General features: G+C 40.5%; 1 protein-coding gene across 3 annotated transcripts in view; it reads right to left on the reverse strand.

Annotated features, from left to right (window-relative positions):
* Positions 1-17857, reverse strand: part of TCTN1 (tectonic family member 1) — a 54098-nt gene extending 36241 nt beyond the window's left edge. Inside the window, exons 1-4 of one of the 3 annotated variants that reach the window (XM_043964055.1) lie at positions 17424-17851; positions 10267-10387; positions 4496-4626; positions 3072-3205 (exon numbers count right to left, since the gene is read on the reverse strand). In XM_043964055.1, coding sequence (XP_043819990.1) covers positions 3072-3205; positions 4496-4626; positions 10267-10387; positions 17424-17784 — 747 coding nt within the window. In that variant the 5' untranslated portion in view covers positions 17785-17851. Of the gene's footprint in view, positions 1-3071; positions 3206-4495; positions 4627-10266; positions 10388-17423 lie in introns of all 3 variants that reach the window. The other 2 variants (XM_043964063.1, XM_043964071.1) reach the window with 2 other exon arrangements.
* Positions 17858-19180: the final 1323 nt, after the last annotated feature.

Genomic DNA, 19180 nt, shown 5'->3' on the forward strand with positions numbered 1-19180 from the left:
TGAAACAAAAGGGGAAAAATCTCAAAAAACAAAAAAAAGTAGAAACAGTATGGTTCAATCTGCATCTAGATTCCACAGTTCTTTTTTTCTGGATTTGGAGAGCATTTTTCATCACGAATCCTTTGGAATTATCTTGGATCATTGTATTGCTGAGAAGAGTCGTCTGTCACAGTTGATCATCACACGGTGTTGTTGATACTGTGTACAATGTCCTCCTGGTTCTGCTCATCTCACTGTGTAATTTAAGATTCTAAATGTGGATTCTAATGTGTTCCCCCAGTTTGGGGGAAACTGACTAAAAATCACTGATAAAACGAGTTTAGGTTTTTAAGGGTTTATTGGAAAATAGAAAGAAAAAGATTGAGAACAGAATTCTAACAGTCTGGCATTCCTATCTTTCCTCAAATCTCCTGTGAAGTCCTCTGCCGCCACCACCATCAAGTCCGGAAGCCAAAAAGGCCCGCGCTCTCTGCGCAGGCTCCCTTTCCTCCTTCCTGTCTCCTCCCAGACCATAGGAGGCTCCTCCAGTTGATTGGCTGGTAGACTTGATAGACAGCACCCATGAGCAAGCGTCATTTCCTGACGCCAAGGAAAAGCCACAATGCCTCTGAGGCATTTTCCTCATGGTGGAGCTCTCCACAGCAAGTCTCCAGTAGGTGGCGTCATTCCAATCATTACATCACTCAGCATCAGTTCATGTAAGTCCTTCCAGGTTTCTCTGAAATCTGACTGCTCATCATTTCTTACAGCACAATAGTATTCCATGACATTCATAAACCACAACTTGTCCAGCCATTCCCCAACTGATGGGCATCCCTCAATTTCCAATTCTTGGACACCACAAAGAGAGCTGCTAGAAATATTTTTGTACATGTGGCTCCTTTTCCCTTTTTTTTAATGATCTCTTTGGGATAAAGACCTAAGAATGATATTTCTGAGTCAAAGGGTATGCACAGCTTTATCACCCTTTGGGCACAGTTCCAAATTGCTCTCCAGAATGGTTGGATCAGTTCACAGCTCCACCAACGTTCCAATTTTTCCACAGCTTCTCTAACACTCATTATTTTCCTTTTTTGTCATATTAGCCAATCTGATAGGAGTGAGGTGGTACCTCAGAGTTGTTGTAATTTGCATTTCTCTAATCAATAGTGATTTAGAGCATTTTTTCATATGGCAATAGATAGCTTTGATTTCTTCATTTGAAAACTGCCTGTTCATATCCTTTGACCCTTTCTCAACTGGGGAATGACTTGCATTCTTTTAATATGATTTAGTTCTGTATATATTTTAGAAATGAGGCCTTTATCAGAAATGCTGGCTGTGAAAATTGTTTCCCAGCTTTCTGCCTCCCTTCTAATTTTGGCTGCATTGCTTCTGTTTGTCCAAAAACGTTTTAATTTAATGTAATCAAAATCATCCATTTTGCATTTCATAATATTCTCTATGTCTTGTTTGGTCATAAATTGTTAGACTGATGAAGTCTAAGTGCAGATTGAAACATTTTTTTTCTTTCTTTTTTTTTTTAAAGAACATTTTATTCTCACTGGGGAAAAAAACTGTAGAAAGGTGAGGCACTTGTGTAGCCCCTTTGCCTTCCCTTCTAGGAAGGAAATGGGTTTGTACCTTGATCCTGTATAGCACTTTCTTTGTCAGGAGAGAAAGACAACTATCACACAGTCTATTCAGGTCACTGTCACCTTCACCCTGCTCTCCATACATACTAAAACTGAGATTCCTAGGTCTTTGTTATTTTTGATGATAGTTCCTATAATCAACTTGCCTAGAAAATTGTGGTAAAGTACTCTAAAACACATTTTTTCACTTTTTTGTTTTGCTTTGTGCAACATGGTTTATATGGAAATGTGTTTTGTATGACTTCTTATGGATAATGAGTATCATCTTTTTTTTCCTTCTCAATGGGTGAGAGAGGGAAGAGAGAGAATTTGGAACTGAAAATTTAAAAACTAATGTTATACTATACAAATAAAAAGAAAGGGGGGAATAATAAAATGAAGTGCATGGGGTGAGAGTCAATTGAATCAATCAATTAATTACCCTGACCAAACTTAATATAATTAACAAATACTCTAGCCCTGGTACCTTTATAAGGTGAGAATACCTCTACTGAACCAATGTAGATGCAGAAAAATTCCTTGCTCAATTGGGAAAGCATGAAGGACACTGGATGAAATGAGGTAATGTTATCTTGGAGTTGTATTGGGTTTGGCTAAGGAGAATCAGTCATGCCTTCTGGGACTGGCAAACTAGTTTAGATCCTAGCATTTGAATGGCTGGCCAGGTGAGTGGTAGGAGCTATTCCAGTCCTCAAAGACTAGAAAGTCAGATTTGAAAAGAGGACTTCAAACATGAAAAGTTAGCCCTACTCTAATAATATCATAACACAAGTATTTTCCTGTATTTTGCTGAGGCCAAGAAAAATGACAATAACTATAAGAGAAGAACTATATACTTTTTTGTTTAGGTAGTAAGCATTTATTAAATCATATTAAATGTTAGGAGAGCACTGACTGCATTTAACACAAACTGAAACCCCCCGGCACCATAATGTTTCTAAGAGAGAGCACATGGCTCCAAGCAGAGTTCAGAAGCCCTACATTACCTAAAGAGGAGAGAGTTCAGCTACCGGACAGCCTTCCTCACCTAGTGTGCAACCCAGAATGGCCAAAGTATATACTTAATGTAAGTTTTAAAGACCTATTTTTGCCATCCTACCAAAGTGTTTGTTTCTTGTGTTTTGGTTAGCACGTCTATATTAGTTACGAAACTTAAGTTCATAATGGAAAATTTGTATTATCACAAGACTAGCTTTCCTGACAACATCTTGAAAGATTCAATTCAATTCAAAAACATGTTTTGAGCCCCCACAATGTGCCAGATACCATGCTAAACAGTAGAGATGAGAATATGAAATTAGATAAGATCCCTGCCTTAAGGAAGCATATAAGTCAGTCAGTACTACAACAAGTAATATAGATAAAGGTAAATTTCTCAGTGTCAGAATCTGTATCTCTTAGAAAGGAGACTTTACTAAAAGCAGCCTCTTTACTCACCGTGTATTTAGTAGCAGTTGGGTGAAAAATGTCTGGTTCTTTAGTGATGGCAAAATTACTAGATTTTTTCAAGAAATTATCAAAATTATTCTCACTGGGGAATTCAGGAGTAATAAAGGATAATGCAACTTTATCTGTTGTGAAAGAAAGCATGTCAATGTCAACATAAAAGCTTTTCAAGAATGTACCATCAAACAAAATTAAAGCTCATAAAAGATGAAATGCACCAACGTGTGAAATCCACCTATCTCCATGGAGTTCTCTTCTATATCCCTGTCACTTCATCTCCATGAGACTCAGTTTCCTCTTCTGTAAAATGAGGAGGCTCCACCATATGATTTGCAAGGCCCCTTACAATTCTGACATATCATTCTGCTGTTCCACCTGCTTAAATCTGGGCAAGTGCACATGACAGAGTGTGAAGCATACTTCTCATCACAACATGGAGAGAAAGTGAATATGGCTCCTGTGTTCTCTCGTCCAACAGCACAATGCAGGCATGTACAAAAATCACTTAAGGTCAGCTCTGCTCTCCAACCTATGGCTGGATCAATAAACCACCTCAGAGAAGGAAGCCCCCTCTAAGTTTGTGTGGATATAAAAGAATTTATTTTTACCTCTCATGCAGGAAAAGGGAGAGATTATTCCCCTCACCCCATAACTAATTTTTTTTTAAAGGCAACTGAGTATGACTCTTCTGTGTCCTACAAACCAAAAGAAGGAAAATGGGCTGTGTATCCTTGAATATGTCAGCGAGTAGGAAAATGATTCACAGTGCCATTATTTCGTGTTCTAAGTTACAAAGCAGTATCTTAAATCCTTGCTCTCTCCTAATTATGAGGAAAAAGTTGAATCAAAATCTTAATATCATTCTGATAAAAACATAGCTGAAAAATATTTTTAAACAATAGCTAGACAGTGACATAAATGAATATCCCTGGTCTCTCTAATCTCTCAAGTCCTAGAGGCATTTTCAGTACCTTTTCTCTGAAAATGTACCTTGATCAAGGCTAAATGAACTGATAAAAATAAATGTTGTTTTTATGCAAATCTCTTTAATAAAAATAAAAGTGAAAAAGGAAATAGGAACTACAGCTACTAGTCAAAGCTGTACCATTACAACAAAGAGGAAGTCAAATCTTAAAAAAAAACATTCAGGGAAAAAAAATCCAGATAGCTTGGTATATTACAAATTAGGAAAATATAAACAAAATCCATTAATATGCAGTTATGTTGGGGCCCTTTAAGAGATTTGCAAAGGACACCCTGAAGAGGATGAATAATTCCCTTGTACCCAAGCTATATCATGAGGAGGGTTAGATCACTTGGATCCTGAATTCAGACTTTATTCTTGCCACAAAAGAAGTTTAAAGGAAACTTTTCTCCTGTGTCTTAACTAAATACATTTTTCATCAGATACTTACAGTTTAAAGTGTGGATGCAGAAAAGAGATGGATTGCTTTGCTCAACTAACTGAAATAGTCTTGTAGGTGGATGTGCTGTAAAATTCATGTCATATATGGCTGTCTTCTGAACGCAGAAATGACTGTCACCTCTGAAAATGAAAAAAAAAGGCTCTAAAGTCTACAACACAGACAATTTTGGCAAGACTAGTTTAAAGCTATAACATATTTAGTATGTTAGCAGCTCTACAGAGACTATTGTAAAAATATGAAATAGATTCATTGTTGGCAAGTTTATTCACTGTTAAAAGATCTGACTTTTTTTTTTGGGGGGGGGGGAGGGAGGCCATTAGTGTTAAGTGATTTGCCCAGGGTCACACAGCTAGTAAGTGTCAAGTGTCTGAGACCACATTTGAACTCAGGTCCTCCTGAATCCAGGGCCGGTGCTTTATCCACTTCATCACCTAACTGCCCTGGGTCTGACATTTTTAATTCTGTCTTTCCTATAATTAGAGAAAAAAATCTAGACAAGTATAAATAACCACCAAGAAATTTAGTACAATATGAAACATATGCTAGAGCCTTGTGATACAAGTGAGCATTAAAAACCAAGATAAAATTAATGGGATAACAGAACATGGAAGTGTGATAATTACTAATAATCTCTATCTTGGGAAGGTTCAGTACTCCCCCTTTCTAAGTCTTTCAGGTTTTGTGAGAAAATAATTATTAACAATGTTTTGTTTTGTTTTCGGGGCAGCTAGGTGGCGCAGTGGATAGAGCACCGGCCCTGGAGTCAGGAGTATCTGAGTTCAAATCCAGCCTCAGACACTTAACACTTACTAGCTGTGTGACCCTGGGCAAGTCACTTAACCCCAATTGCCTCACTAAAAACAAACAAAAAAATGGGGTTTTTGGGTGGGCCCTTTCTCTCTTCACCCCTACTTTGGAAGGTTCAGCTAAACTCAGGGCCTAATCCTGTGCAGGGCGTACAAAGAATGGAGATGGAAACTACACCTATCTGATTGTGCCTTTGCCCTCTGGAATGTCAGTCTGTCTCCCACTAGACTTTGATGTCATCGTGGTATAGCTCATTTTAATATGGGCCACCCTCAGGTCGCATCAACCAATGGAACTGAATGATGCTAGCCAATTAGCTTTGATCAGTGTGTAAAAGACACCTCTATTGGAAGAGGAAAAAGACTCAGACCACAAGGTGAACACCATTCTAGGCTCACACTCTAGGCTCATAAGGCTATCTGGTTGGGGAGGGCTCTGCTCTTAGGCCAGAGTTGGTAATTAGGACTTCTGAACGCGGCTTGAGGCCATGTGCTCTCTTAGAGACAATACAGCAATGGGATTTTTTTCTGCTTGTGTTAAATGCCACAAGGTCAATTCTTTACTAACATTTAATATACTTTAATAATAAATGCTTACTCAGGGGCAGCTAGGTGGCGCAGTGGATAGAGCACCGGCCCTGGAGTTAGGAGTACCTGAGTTCAAATCCGGCCTCAGACATTTGACACTTACTAGCTGTGTGACCCTGGGCAAGTCACTTAACCCTCATTACCCCACCAAAAAAATAATAATAATAACAATAATAAATGCTTACTGCCTAAACAGGTAAAATAGCCTATAATTATAGAAGCAATATTTTAGAAAAACCTAGTCTGGCCCCCAATAATTTAGCTAAAAACAGCCCCCCTTAAAAAACTTAAAAAACTTAAATAAGTTTTTTCTAAAGGACTTTACTGATAAGATTTGGACTAACTTTCTTGCACTAGATCACACCCACGTGGAAACTACTATGCTCAGATCTGTTTGAGTGGGATCTACATTCTTTCTTTGATGTCTTTTTAATTTGAAATTTTATTTTCCCAAATTATATGTAAAAACAAATTTTAATATCAATTTTTAAAAACTTTGTGTTCCAAATTCTCTTCCTTCATCCTTCCCCACCCCCCCTTAAGAACTCAAGCAATTCAATATAAGTTATACATGTGTAGTCATGCAAAACATTTCCACATTAGTCAGGTTGTGAAAGAAAACAGACAAAAAAAACTTCAGAAAAAGGAACAAAAAAAATTATGCTTCAATCTGTATTCCGATACCATCAGTTCTTTCTCTGTAGATGGATTGCATTTTTCCTAAGTCCTTAAGAGCTGTCTTGGATCATTGTTTTGCTGTAAATAACTAAATCATTCACAGCAGATGATTTTACAATATTGCTGTTATTTTGTATACAGTACATTTCACTTTGCATCGGCTTGTGTAAGTCTTTCCAGGTTTTTCTGATAGCATCCTGCTCATAATTTTTTTAATAGTAAACTACATTTATATAATACTTTAAAGAGAGGTTTCCTTACAATAAACCCATGAGGTTGATTATTGCAACAACAGCAATAGATAACATTTATATAGTACCCTATACTCGACAAAGAATTTTCTTCACAATAGCCCAGCAAAGTAGGTACCATATTTTTATCATCGTCATCATCAATCAATCCTCATCTCTGATGTCTTTTTGACCAAGATTTGAGTACCCTAAGTCACTATCCCCAGACCTCGTTTTAATGCAACCCACCTCCAATTATGTCAACCAATTAGATTTGATTGCTGTTAACCAATTAGATTTCTTTGCGAAGAGTATATAAACTGTGAGTCCACTGCCACTTTTGCCTTTGGTTTGAGATCCACTGGCCATCCTTTTATTAATAACCTCTCAGCCTATTAATAAATTGATTAATTACCCAGAAACAATGTCTCTCATATTTGTTATCGTAACTGTTTTGGAGAAACCATGAAGGGATATGTAAGGTCAGAGACAGATCTGACTTGAAGTCTCCTGGGAAATGCTCTTTCCTTTGAGCACTCAATAGGTGACACTTGACCACCAAGGAAAAGGGCCTTTCCTGAGAAATTCCAAGTTGAGATTGTGACTCTCTCCTCAATCTGAAACTTCTCATTTGAATTTTCGATCACCTTTGGATAAGTATAGATGTGTTTATATGTCTGTCTCTGTCTAAGTGTTTGATAAACTTTTTACTCTCAATGGTATGGACAGTCTCCTCCACCCAGGGATGAAGAAAAGTTGATTGCGTGCAAAATTATTTTTGGAAAGGCCATCTGGAATCTCCGGCGTTCTATGGGACAAACCGTGCTATCCCAGTCTTGTTGACCAATGATCCAGATCTTCTTCTTCTTCTTCTTCCTTCTTCTTCCTCCTCCTCCTCCTCCTCCTCTTTCTTCTTCTTCTTTTCTTGCGGGGCTATGAATCACAATTTTTATCCTGTCCATAAGCATTAATTTATATACTGGCACTCTATGAGATCTGTGTTCAATGAATGGATGGATAAAAATCACATCCATCTTGCTATAAATGAAATGAGAAGAAAAAAAAGTTGCAGATAAATAGAAATAATGTTAACAAGTTTTCCATGGAAAGGAAAATAAAGGAGTTGGAGGAGTTGGCTTTATCATGCATCTAAAGGCAACAAGAAATATCATTTCCTATTGGAGAGGATGTGGGAATAATGAGACATTAATGCACTGTTGGTAGAGTTGTGAACTAATTCAACCATTCTATAGAGCAATTTGGAACTATGCCCAAAGGACTATAAAACCATGCATACTCTTTGACCTAGCAATACCACTACTAGGCCTGTATCCAAAGAGATAAAAAACAAAAAGGAAAAGGACCTAAATGTACAACAATATGTATAGCAGTTCTTTTCTGGTGGCAAAAAAAAATTGCAAAGTGAGAGGATGCCCATCAATTGGGGAATGGCTGAACAAATTGGGGTATGTGATTATGATGAAACTAACTATTGTGCTATAAGAAATGATGAGCAGGATGCTCTCAGAAAAAACCTGGAAAGACTTACATGAGTTGATACAAAGTGAAATGTACTGTGTAGAAGGTAACAGCGATATTGTGAGATGATCAGCTGTGAATGACTTGGCTATTCTCAGCAACACAATGATCCAAGACAGCTCTGAAAGACTTATGAAAAATGCTATCCATCCCCAGAGGAGGAACTGAGGGTATCTGAGTACAGATTGAAGCATACTTTTCTTAAACTTTTTTCTTCTTGAGGATTTTTTTGTCTATGTTTTCTTTCACAGAATGATTAATGTGGAAATGTAAAAAATAAATATCATTTCCTAAGACATTTAGTTATCTCCTATTTACAAAACTGATGGTAGCTTCCATTCCCATCTCTGTCACAGAAGATGAAGAGACAGAGAAAGTCTACTCCTCAGTCACTCAGGCATTTCAGAGACTAGGCACACAGCTAGGTTCTAAGGATACAAAGACAAAGGGGACAACAGTTCCTACCTTCCAGAAGCTTGCATTAAAGCATGGGAAACAATGAATACAAAACAAACACAAGGTAACCTTGGAGGGAAGGCCTTTGTACTTGGAAGGACCAGGAAAGGATTCATGAAGGAGGTGCTACTTTAGCTGAGTCTTGAAAGAAACCAAGGATTCCAAGAGGTAGAGGTAAAGAAGTAGACCATTTCATGCATGGCCAACAACCAGGCAAAAGAAGAGCTCAGGAAGACCGACCTTCCCATTAAATCAAAATGGATTTTGATGCCTATGACTTCAATGCATATGTGCAGGAGAGAATGACAAAAATATTTTGGAAAATTTGGTTTAAGAGTAAGACGGGGAGCAGCTAGGTGGCACAGTGGATAGAGCACCAGCCCTAGATTCAGGAGGACCTGAGTTCAAATCTAGCCTCAGACACATTGACGCTTACTAGCTGTGTGACCCTGGGCAAATCACTTAACCCCAGTTGCCTCACCAAAAAAACAAACAAAAAAACCCAAACAAACAAACAACAACAACAAAAAAAAGAGTAAGACAGGCCAAAGGTTTCTGGACAACACAGAAGCCTCACCTGTATTTATCATTAATTCCTTTAGGAAAATAAGTAGAAGAGGTAACTGATGGACAGCTGGCATGTTCTGCTAATACCCACGTATTGTCAAGAGAACCTGAGAAAGACCCCCAACACATTGAGAGTCCTGCCTACTGTGAGAAAATAATAATTATTATTTTTTTTATCATCTTCTGTGTGCTTTTTTTAAAGCTTTGAAATTTGATGTACTTGTATACAGATAATTCAAGATAGATTCTTCAAATTCTTTTTTTTTTTTTGTGAGGCAATTGGGGTTAAGTGACTTGCCCAGGGTCACACAGCCGGCAAGTGTTAAGTGTCTGAGGCCAGATTTGAACTCAGGTACTCCTGACTCCAGGGCCGGTGCTCTATTCACTGTGCCATCTAGCTGCCCCAATTCTTCAAATTCTAATCTTCTGGGAACACTGTTTTCCACTGTTCTCATGTACAATGTGAACTGCCAGAATTTTTTGGAAATTTATCTATCATAAAAGTCTAGATAAAGCCTTTCTATCTACTGAATTCTTTGTCATATCAGTAAAAATTGTATGAAATCCAACGGTACTTCTTTCCATAAGGTGTTAACAAAAATAGCTTATAGATGTTATAAAATGCCTTACTTGAAATTATCTGAAATAACCCCCCAATTCAGGAAAACAGATTTTGATTTTCCTTCCAGGGACAAAGTTTTCAGACAATGGATAAACAGTTGAAATGATATACAAGCATCCTGGAAATGGTAAAAGAACAAAAAGAAGGCCTCCACACGTGGAGTAAATACTCTCTGAAGATGTCTCAGGAAGCATAGAGGATGAGCAGGCACTGGAGGGATAAGTGTTGAGTGTCGATCAGAAAGTTCTACATTCACCAAAATTATTAACTTACGAGACAATTGGAATGGAGCATGTTGAGAAAAGACTGAAATCTGTGGCGCTGCAGTCAGGATCACAGCAGCAATTAATATCGCATTCTTCTGCTAACAGGTCACACACACACAGTGTAGAAACTAGAGAAAACAGAGCAGGTCAACAAAAAGTCACATATGTTGGTAGGAAGTACCACAGGGATTTTAATACATCATGTCCTTTAAAAGAGGGGCAGCAGCTGTTATTTCATTGGTACAGGAAACTCCTAGGTGAGAAAACTCCCTCCACCAATACAAGTCAGCACCTTCTCTGGGGCTCATAGTCATAAAGAGTAGCCTAGAGGCCTGAAAAGTTCGGGGATTTGCTCTGCATGTCTCAGAGGCAGAACTTGAACCCAGATCTTTCTGGCTTTGAAGCTAAGCTATCCACTATGACATGCTGCCTCTGTACCATATACTTTACTAAGACAAAATCTGATAACTTCCAAAGTTACATATAAATTATTCTAATGCTGTTTTTAGATAATTGAGTCTGGGGACAGCTAGGTGGCGCAGTGGATAAAGCACTGGCCCTGGATTCAGGAGGACCTGAGTTCAAATCCGGCCTCAGACACTTGACACTTACTAGCTGTGTGACCCTGGGCAAGTCACTTAACCCCCATTGCCCACTATTTTAAAAAAAAAAAGAATAGAGAATTGAGTGTTACAAGTTAACCAGTTAGAGCAGGAATATACTAGATTGTCATTTTTTAAATCTATTGATATTTTCCCAACACCCAAATAATGCCTCCTTCAAAGTACATTCCGTTTTACATGATTACACACATATAACCTATATCAGATTGCTTACTCTCTCAGGGAAGGGGGAGGAAAGGGAGAAATAGAATTTGGAACTCAAAACTTTAAAAAAAAAGTACAGGAAAAAAAAACAACCAATAACAACCAAGTACATTCCCCACAGTATATTGTTAACAGAAAGGAAGGGAGGTATTGCTTAATTTTTTATAATACAAGAGTAACACTAATCATTATATTTGACCAGAGTTCTATTGTCTCTCAATGTCTGACTTTATTTACACTGTTATAGAGAGTACATACACTAGACAGTCTATGGAAAGTGAAATGTATGCTTTAGCATAAAGGTGATCCAACTTGTAAAAAAATAATGATGAACGAGGAAACTGAGGCTGAACATGATGTCAGTGTACCTCACAAAGAGGTAAGATATCCATATGAAAGAAAATATTCCAAATCACCAATAAGAAGAAAAATGAAAGTTAAAACAATTCAGAGGTTCCATGTCACACCTACCAGACTGTCAAGGAAGACAAAAGAAGAAAACTGCAATTAATGGAAGTGTTGTGGGAGGACAGACAGACCAATGCACTGTCAGTGGAACTATGAGTCAGTCCAACTATTCTGGAAAACAACGTGCAATTATAAGCAAAAAGCCAGGAAACAGTACACAACCTTTGACTGACCCAGCAGTATTCCAATTAGGCATGTATCCTTTAAGGAGGTCAAGGACAGAAAGAACCCACAAGCACAAGAATACCACGTGGCATTTTTTGCTGCAGCAAAGATTTGCATAGAAAATAGGTCCTCATCATAATGCCATAAAACAACTAGAGAATGTATGAACAAATGGTGGTAAAGGAACATAATAAATTTTATTGTGCTATAAGAAATTACTATGATATTCTGAGAAATACAGACTAAAATAAGCTGAACCAGGAAGACAATTTAGGGGAGAGCCAAAATCACAATATGGGGGGAAACAACTGACAAAGAACCTCAATAAAACAAGTTTTAAAATGCACAGGAGAGGGGCAACTTGGTGGCACAGTGGATGGAGCACTGGCCCTGGAGTCAGGAGGAACTGAGTTCAAATCCAGCCTCAGACACTTAACACTTACTAGCTGTGTGACCCTGGGCAAGTCGCTTAACCCCAATTGCCCTACCAATAAATAAATAAATAAAAATGCACAGGGGAGGGGCAGCTAGATGGCGCAGTGGTAAAGCACCGGCCCTGGATTCAGGAGTACCTGAGTTCAAATCCGGCCTCAGACACTTGACACTTACTAGCTGTGTGACCCTGGGCAAGTCACTTAACCCTCATTGACCTGCAAAACAAAAAACAAAAACAAAAACAAAATGCACAGGGGAAAAGGTGCAGATGAGGACACACATAGAACAATTTTGTTCCAATGTTTAAAGTAATATATATGTGTGTATATACATATCTCTATACGGTCTTCTTTTTTTAAAAGTGCATGGCAGGTGCAGGACATACTCCTGGAATCCCTGCTACTAAAGAGGCCAAGGCTGGTGGATCACTGGAGTTGGGGAGTTCTGGGGCACAAGGCTAAAGCCCATTGGGTGTCTAAGTCTGGAACAAATATGCTAAGCACCTGACATCGCAGGAAGCCTGAGAAGAAGTAAATTGACTCAGGATGGAAACAGATCAGGTCAAAGCTACCATGCCTATCAATGGTGAGATCATCGCATGAGTAGCCACTGAACTGTCAGCCCCTCTGAACACCTTTAAATAAAGTTATAAAACTCTTAGAGCCACTGAACCCACAAAAGCACAGTGGGGGGAGGGGGGATTTTCCAGCCAAAGACAACTTAGAAGGTCTGCAGGAAAGGTCTGTCACAATGGGATGAGAGTGGAACACAATCCAGCGAAGGCCGCACCAGCACAAACCCCAGCAACCTAGGAGCCGGCCTTGGGAGCTAATGAATCAGCAGCAGCAACAGCTGCTTCCAGAGCTCTCATCCCACAGACGGTAAAGGAATCAAACAACTGATCAAAAGGAAATTAGCGGGGTCTCCTTGCTGGCACTGGGGGCAGGACTCCGTTGCTTTGCCCATGCTTAGATCCAGGTCACAGTTCTGGGGGGCAATCCCAGGGAGAGGAGCATTATTAGCACAACAGAACTTGTGGCCACCAGGGTTACAGAGACCTTCATAACAGTTCCAGGGCAGAAAAGTATGCTTGTGGTCCCTCACAGACCAGAGCACAGGCCAGGAAAGTAGTAAACATACATCTCCTTAGATCATACTACTTTGGAAGAACTGAAAATTACAGGTTGCTAGAAGTATCTCTGAAAACAACTGCACAAAACCCCTGAAGCTTGGGACAGTGCACCCTTCACGCTGGAAACAGAACCCCACTTTAATAAAGATTTAAAAGTCAAGAAGTAGACTAGGAAAATGAGCAAACAACAGAAAAAATTCTGGCCACAGAGAGTTACTGTGGAGAGAAGGAAGATCAAAACACACTCAGAAGAAAAGAGCAAAGTCAAAGCTCCTACCTCCAAAGCCTCCCAAAAAAAAAAAATATATATATATATATATATGAATTGGTCCCAGGCGATGGAAGGGCTCAAAAAGGACTTTGAAAATCAAGTAAGAGAGGGGCAGCTAGATGGCGCAGTGGATAGAGCACTGGCCTTGGAGTCAGGAGTACCTGAGTTCAAATCCGGCCTCAGACACTTAACACTTACTAGCTGTGTGACCCTGGGCAAGTCACTTAACCCCAATTGCCTCACTAAAAAAAAAAAAAGAAAATCAAGTAAGAGAGATAGAGTAAAAATTGAGAAATTAGAGTGATGCAAGAAAATCATGAAAAGAGACAAAAAATAGTGAAGAAAATAACACCTTAAAAACCAGACTAAGCCAAATGGTTTAAAAAAAAATTTTTTTTAAGGTATAAAAAGTCCATGAGGAGAAGAACACCTTGAAAAGCAGAACTGGCCAAATGGGGGGGGGGGGGGGAAGAGGCACAAAAATTCACTGGGGAAAAAAAAAAAACCTTTAAAAGTAGAATTGGCCAAATGGGAAATTAGGTACAAGAGCTCACTGAAGAAAATAATTCCTTAAAAATTAGGATGAGCAAATGAAAGCTAATGATTTTATGAGAAATCAAGAAACAAAACAAAACCAAAAGAATGAAAAAAAAAAATAAAAGACAATGTGAAATATCTCACTGGAAAAACAACTAACCTGAAAAACAGATCTAGGAGAGATAATTTTTAAATAATTGGGCTACCAGAAAGACATGATCAAAAAAAGAGCCGAGGGGGGGGGGCCGCTAGGTGGCGCAGTGGATAAAGCACCGGCCCTGGATTCAGGAGTTCCTGAGTTCAAATCCGGCCTCAGACACTTGACACTTACTAGCTGTGTGACCTTGGGCAAGTCACTTAACCCCCATTGCCCCGCAAAAAAATCAAAACAAAACAAAACAAAAAAAGAGCCTAGACGTGATCTTTTAAGAGATGATCAGGGGGCAGCTAGGTGGTTCAGTGGATAGAGTACTGGCCCTGGATTCAGGAGTACCTGAGTTCAAATCCGGCCTCAGACACTTAACACTTACTAGCTGTGTGACCCTGGGCAAGTTACTTAACCCCCATTGCCCCGCAAAAACTGCCCTGATATTCTAGAACCAAACAGTAAGAAAGAAATTGAAAGAATCCACTGCTCACTCCTGAAAGAGATCCCAAGATGAAAATTCCCAGGAATATTATAGCCAAATTCAGAACTCCTAGGTCAAGGAGAAAATATTTCAAGCAGCCAGAAAAAAATAATTCAAATACCATAGAGCCACAGTCTGGTAACAAAAGCTATTGCCTATTGAAACTATGGACCCCAAGTGGTGAGTTAATAAAACGAGTCTGGCTCTTTGAATTAGCTGAGCTGGAAGTGAGTTTGGGGATTGTATAGGCCTTTGCTAGAGTTAGGGAGAGTATCCATTTTTCTTTTTCTCTATTCCCTTGTTCTTGACTTTATTAATTTCACCACTGCTGTGTATTTTATTCCCATTAATAAAACCTGATTTGTTTGTGGAAAAGAAGCTGTTAAGCTCCTTTCTTATTGGCCTGGGAGAAATAAGTAAAAAGGCAGTTCAAAGGGGAGGAAGCTTTGGACCTAGAGGTTCCTCATTATTTTCTGAACCCCAATAATACAGTGAGCCACCCAATTAACTCTCCCCATATTAAATTTGGCCCCAACTAGATTTAGCAGCTTCTACATTAAAGAATCAGAGGGCTCGGGAATATTATATTCCAGAGGGCAAAGGAGCTAGAACCAAGAATCACTTACCCTGGGGGCAGCTAGGTGGTGCAGTGGATAAAGCACCAGTTATGGATCCAGGAGGACTAGAGTTCAAATCCAGCCTCAGACACTTAACACTTACTAGCTGTGTGACCCTGAGCAAGTCACTTAACCCCCCATTGCCTTGGGGGAAAAATAATCAAACTAACCCAGCAAAACTGAATATTATCCTTCAGGGGGAAAATGGAAATTCAATTAAATAGAGGACTTTCAAGCATAAAAACACCAGGGCTGAATAGATAATTTGACTTTCAAATATAAGACTCAAGAGAAGCATAAAAAGGTAAACAGAAAAGAGAAATCATAAGGGACTTAATAAGGTTTAACTGTTTACATTCCTACAAATGAAAATGACACTTGTAATTCCTAAGAACTTTCGCAATATTAGGAAGTTAGAAGGAGTATATATAGACAGAGAGCACAGGTATGAGTTGAATATGAAGGGATAATGCTTTCATAATAAAATTAAGGGGTGAGAGGAATGCACTGGGAGAAGGGGAATGGGAAAGGAAAGATGGGGCAAATTATCTCACATAAAAGAGGCAAGAAAAAGCTTTTACACTGGAGGGGAAGATGGGGGAAGGGGAGAATGAGTGAACCTTACTCTCATCTTAATTGGCTCAAAGAGGGAATAACATACATATTCTTTTTTTGTTTGTTTTTGTGGGGCAATGGGGGTTAAGTGACTTGCCCAGGGTCACACAACTAGCAAGTGTCAAAGTGTCTGAGGCTAGATTTGAACTCAGGTCCTCTTGAATCCAGGGCCGGTGCTTTACACTGTACCACCTAGCTGCCCCAATAACATACATATTCAATTGGGTATAAAAACCTATCTTATCCTACAGGAAAGTATATGGAGAAGGGGATAAGAGAAAGGGGTGGGGGTGATAGAAGGGAGGGCAGATTGGGGGATGTGGTCATCAGAAGCAAAATACTTTTGAGGAGGGACAGGGTAAAAGGTGAGAGAGAATAAAGACTAGGAAATATCTATAGCCATATGAAAAAATGCTCTAAATCATTACTGGTTGGAGAAATGCAAACTAAAACAATTCTTAGCTACTACCTCACACCTATTAGACTGGCTAATAGGACAAAAAGGAAAATGACAAATGTTGGAGGGGATATAGGGAAAATGCGACATTAATGCACTGTTGGTAGAGCTGTGAACTAATTCAACCATTCTGTAGAATAATTTGGAACTATGTCCAAAGGACTCTAAAACCATGATTACCCTTTGACCTAGCAATACCACTACTAAGTCTGTATCCAAAAAGGTATAAAAAAGGAAAAGGACCTAAATGTACAAAAATATTTATAGCAGTTCTTTTCTGGAGGAAAAGAATTGGAAAGTGAGTGGATGCCCATCAATTGGGGAATGGCTGAACAAATTGTGGTATGTGATTATGATGGAATACTATTGTGCTATAAAAGATGATGAGCAGGATGCTCTCAGAAAAACCTAGAAAAACTTACATAATCTGATGCAAAGTCAAATGTAGTGTGTACAAAGTAACAGCAATATTGTAAAACGATCAGCTGTGAATGACTTGGCTATTCTCAGTAATACAATGATCCAAGACAACTCTGAAGGACTTATGATGAAAAATGTTATCCATCCCCAGAGAAAAAACTGATGGTGTCTGAATAGAGAGTGAAGCATACTTTTCTTTTTACTTTATTTTTCTTGAAGTTTTTTTTGTTCTATTTTCTTTCACAAGACGACTAATATAGAAATGTGTTTTGCATGAAAAACAATTTTAACTAAAAAAAGATTCACTTCTAAGATTCATTTTTGTTTTCGTATATCTGGAGAGAGCTCTTCATACACCAGACACTTAATAGATGCTCTGGCATCAGCCGATGTATCTGCACGGAGGAGTCTCACCCCCTGGGCCTCAGTTCCTCCTCAGAACCAGCCAGCCTCCCTCCCTACCTCCCTCCCTCCCTCCTCCACAGAGAGAGCCCTCCACGCATACAGCAGGCTTTCAATAAGTGCTGCTGTCAGCCTCTGGGTCTGGACCACGCCTGCTCGCTGACCAGCCTCCGCCTCCTTAGTACCCACCATTAGTGACCGAGATGGGCCTCAGGAAATTATGCACCTTCTCCTCCGGGAGCTTCGGGGTCTCAGTTTGGAGAGACCGAGAAGAGGACTCAGCGAGCTCGCTGACCTGGGTCAAGGGCCTGTAGTCCGTGGAGCCCGGGGTGGGCCCGGGGTCGCGGTCCGGAGTGGGCCCAGCGTCGGGGCCCTGGGTAGACTCGGGCTGGGGCGGAGGGCGAGATCCCGGGTCGGGGCCCTGCGCTGCCTCCTGGCCCAGGAAGAGGAGCAGCGGCACCACCACATACCACCACCCCATCTCGGACCACTGGAGGGCCGCCACGCCGGAAACGCGTTGTCTTGGAAACCGCCGCCGAGCGCGGGGCATCACGGGCGGAGGCGGGCTAGGGAAAGGGAGAGGGGCGGAGCATGCTGGGAACGGTGGGAGCGGAGGGGGCGGGTCCAGGCGAGCCGAGGAAGGGGCGGGGACTGATGTCCCGGTGACGCAGAGCCCCCGCCAGGCTCAGGTTCAGGCCTGAGAGGAGGATGACGTCAGGAGCAGTGAGCAGCCTCGGAGGACACGAGGAGACGGCTATCGGGGGCGCAGAGCCAGGGGACCCTAGGGAGGAGGATGGTGTCAGGGGAGCCAAGTAACGTTTACAAAGGGACGCAGATTGACGTCAGGGATGTCACGCAAGTCCAGGGAAGGGGCGGAGATTGACGTCTGCGCCCCCTAGCGAGGTTAGGGGAAAATGGAAAGCGATGACGTCAGGGGCTTAGAAACCACACGCACACCCGCATACCCCCAGGAAAGGAGAGAAATTAATACCAGAGCAGGTCTCGGGAACTGGAAGGGATGACGTGGGGGCTCAGAATAAAGCATGAAAAATGACGTCAGGTGCTTAGAAACACACACACAGAATCCGACTCAAATTTTTCCTCCTGGATATTAATGTCAGGAGCAGAGAACATTTCTTAAGGAATTGTCGCTGACGATACTGATGCTATCAGAGGTGCAGACCAAAGTTAGAAAATTAGCAGAGATTGATGTCAGAGAGCAAACCTAGGGAAGCAGAGGGAGATAAACCAAAGAGATCACTCATGAAATCACTTCAGAGCTGGCCACTAAATCAAGCATGGATCCCAGCTCCAAGACCTCTGGTAGGTGGCCATTCATCCAGAAAGCTGTCAAAGCTCACAAAGCTAAAGCTGTACTCTATATCCCTTCCCCTAAAACAGGAACAACGACAATAGAAAAAGAAGAGAGGCTTTTATTCATAAGTAGCCTGTCGGCCCTGGCTGAGAAGAGAGGCAGTCAAAATCAAGAGTTCCCTCCCAGCATTGCTACTGCTCCTCTTAAGGCCATAAACTCTTGGCTTCATACTGACTTTCTGAAAAAGAGAGAGAGAGAGAGAGAGAGAGAGCGCAAGGTCACTGGCCAACCTGGAAGCCCACAGCCGTTGTTCCTTCAACAAGAAACCATCTCTAGACTCTGCATTATCTCTGGCTGTCCCCCTCTGCCTCCAACACTCTCCCTCCTCATCTCTTCCTCCCAGCTTTCTTCAGTTCCCACCTAAAATCCCACTTTCTACAGAAAGCATTTCCTGATCTGCCTGAATTCTAGTGCCTTCCCTCTGTTAATTAATTGCAAGAAGTCCTCTGTTTAAATCACAGCTACTCCATTTGCTATCTGTGTGGACTTGGGCCAGTCATAGCATCTCTGAGCCTCAGTTTGTTATTGTTGTTCAGTCAAGCCCAACTCTTCGTGATCCCATTTGGAGATT

Source organism: Dromiciops gliroides, chromosome 1 (genome assembly GCF_019393635.1).
Source record: "Dromiciops gliroides isolate mDroGli1 chromosome 1, mDroGli1.pri, whole genome shotgun sequence".
Lineage (NCBI taxonomy): Eukaryota > Metazoa > Chordata > Mammalia > Microbiotheria > Microbiotheriidae > Dromiciops > Dromiciops gliroides.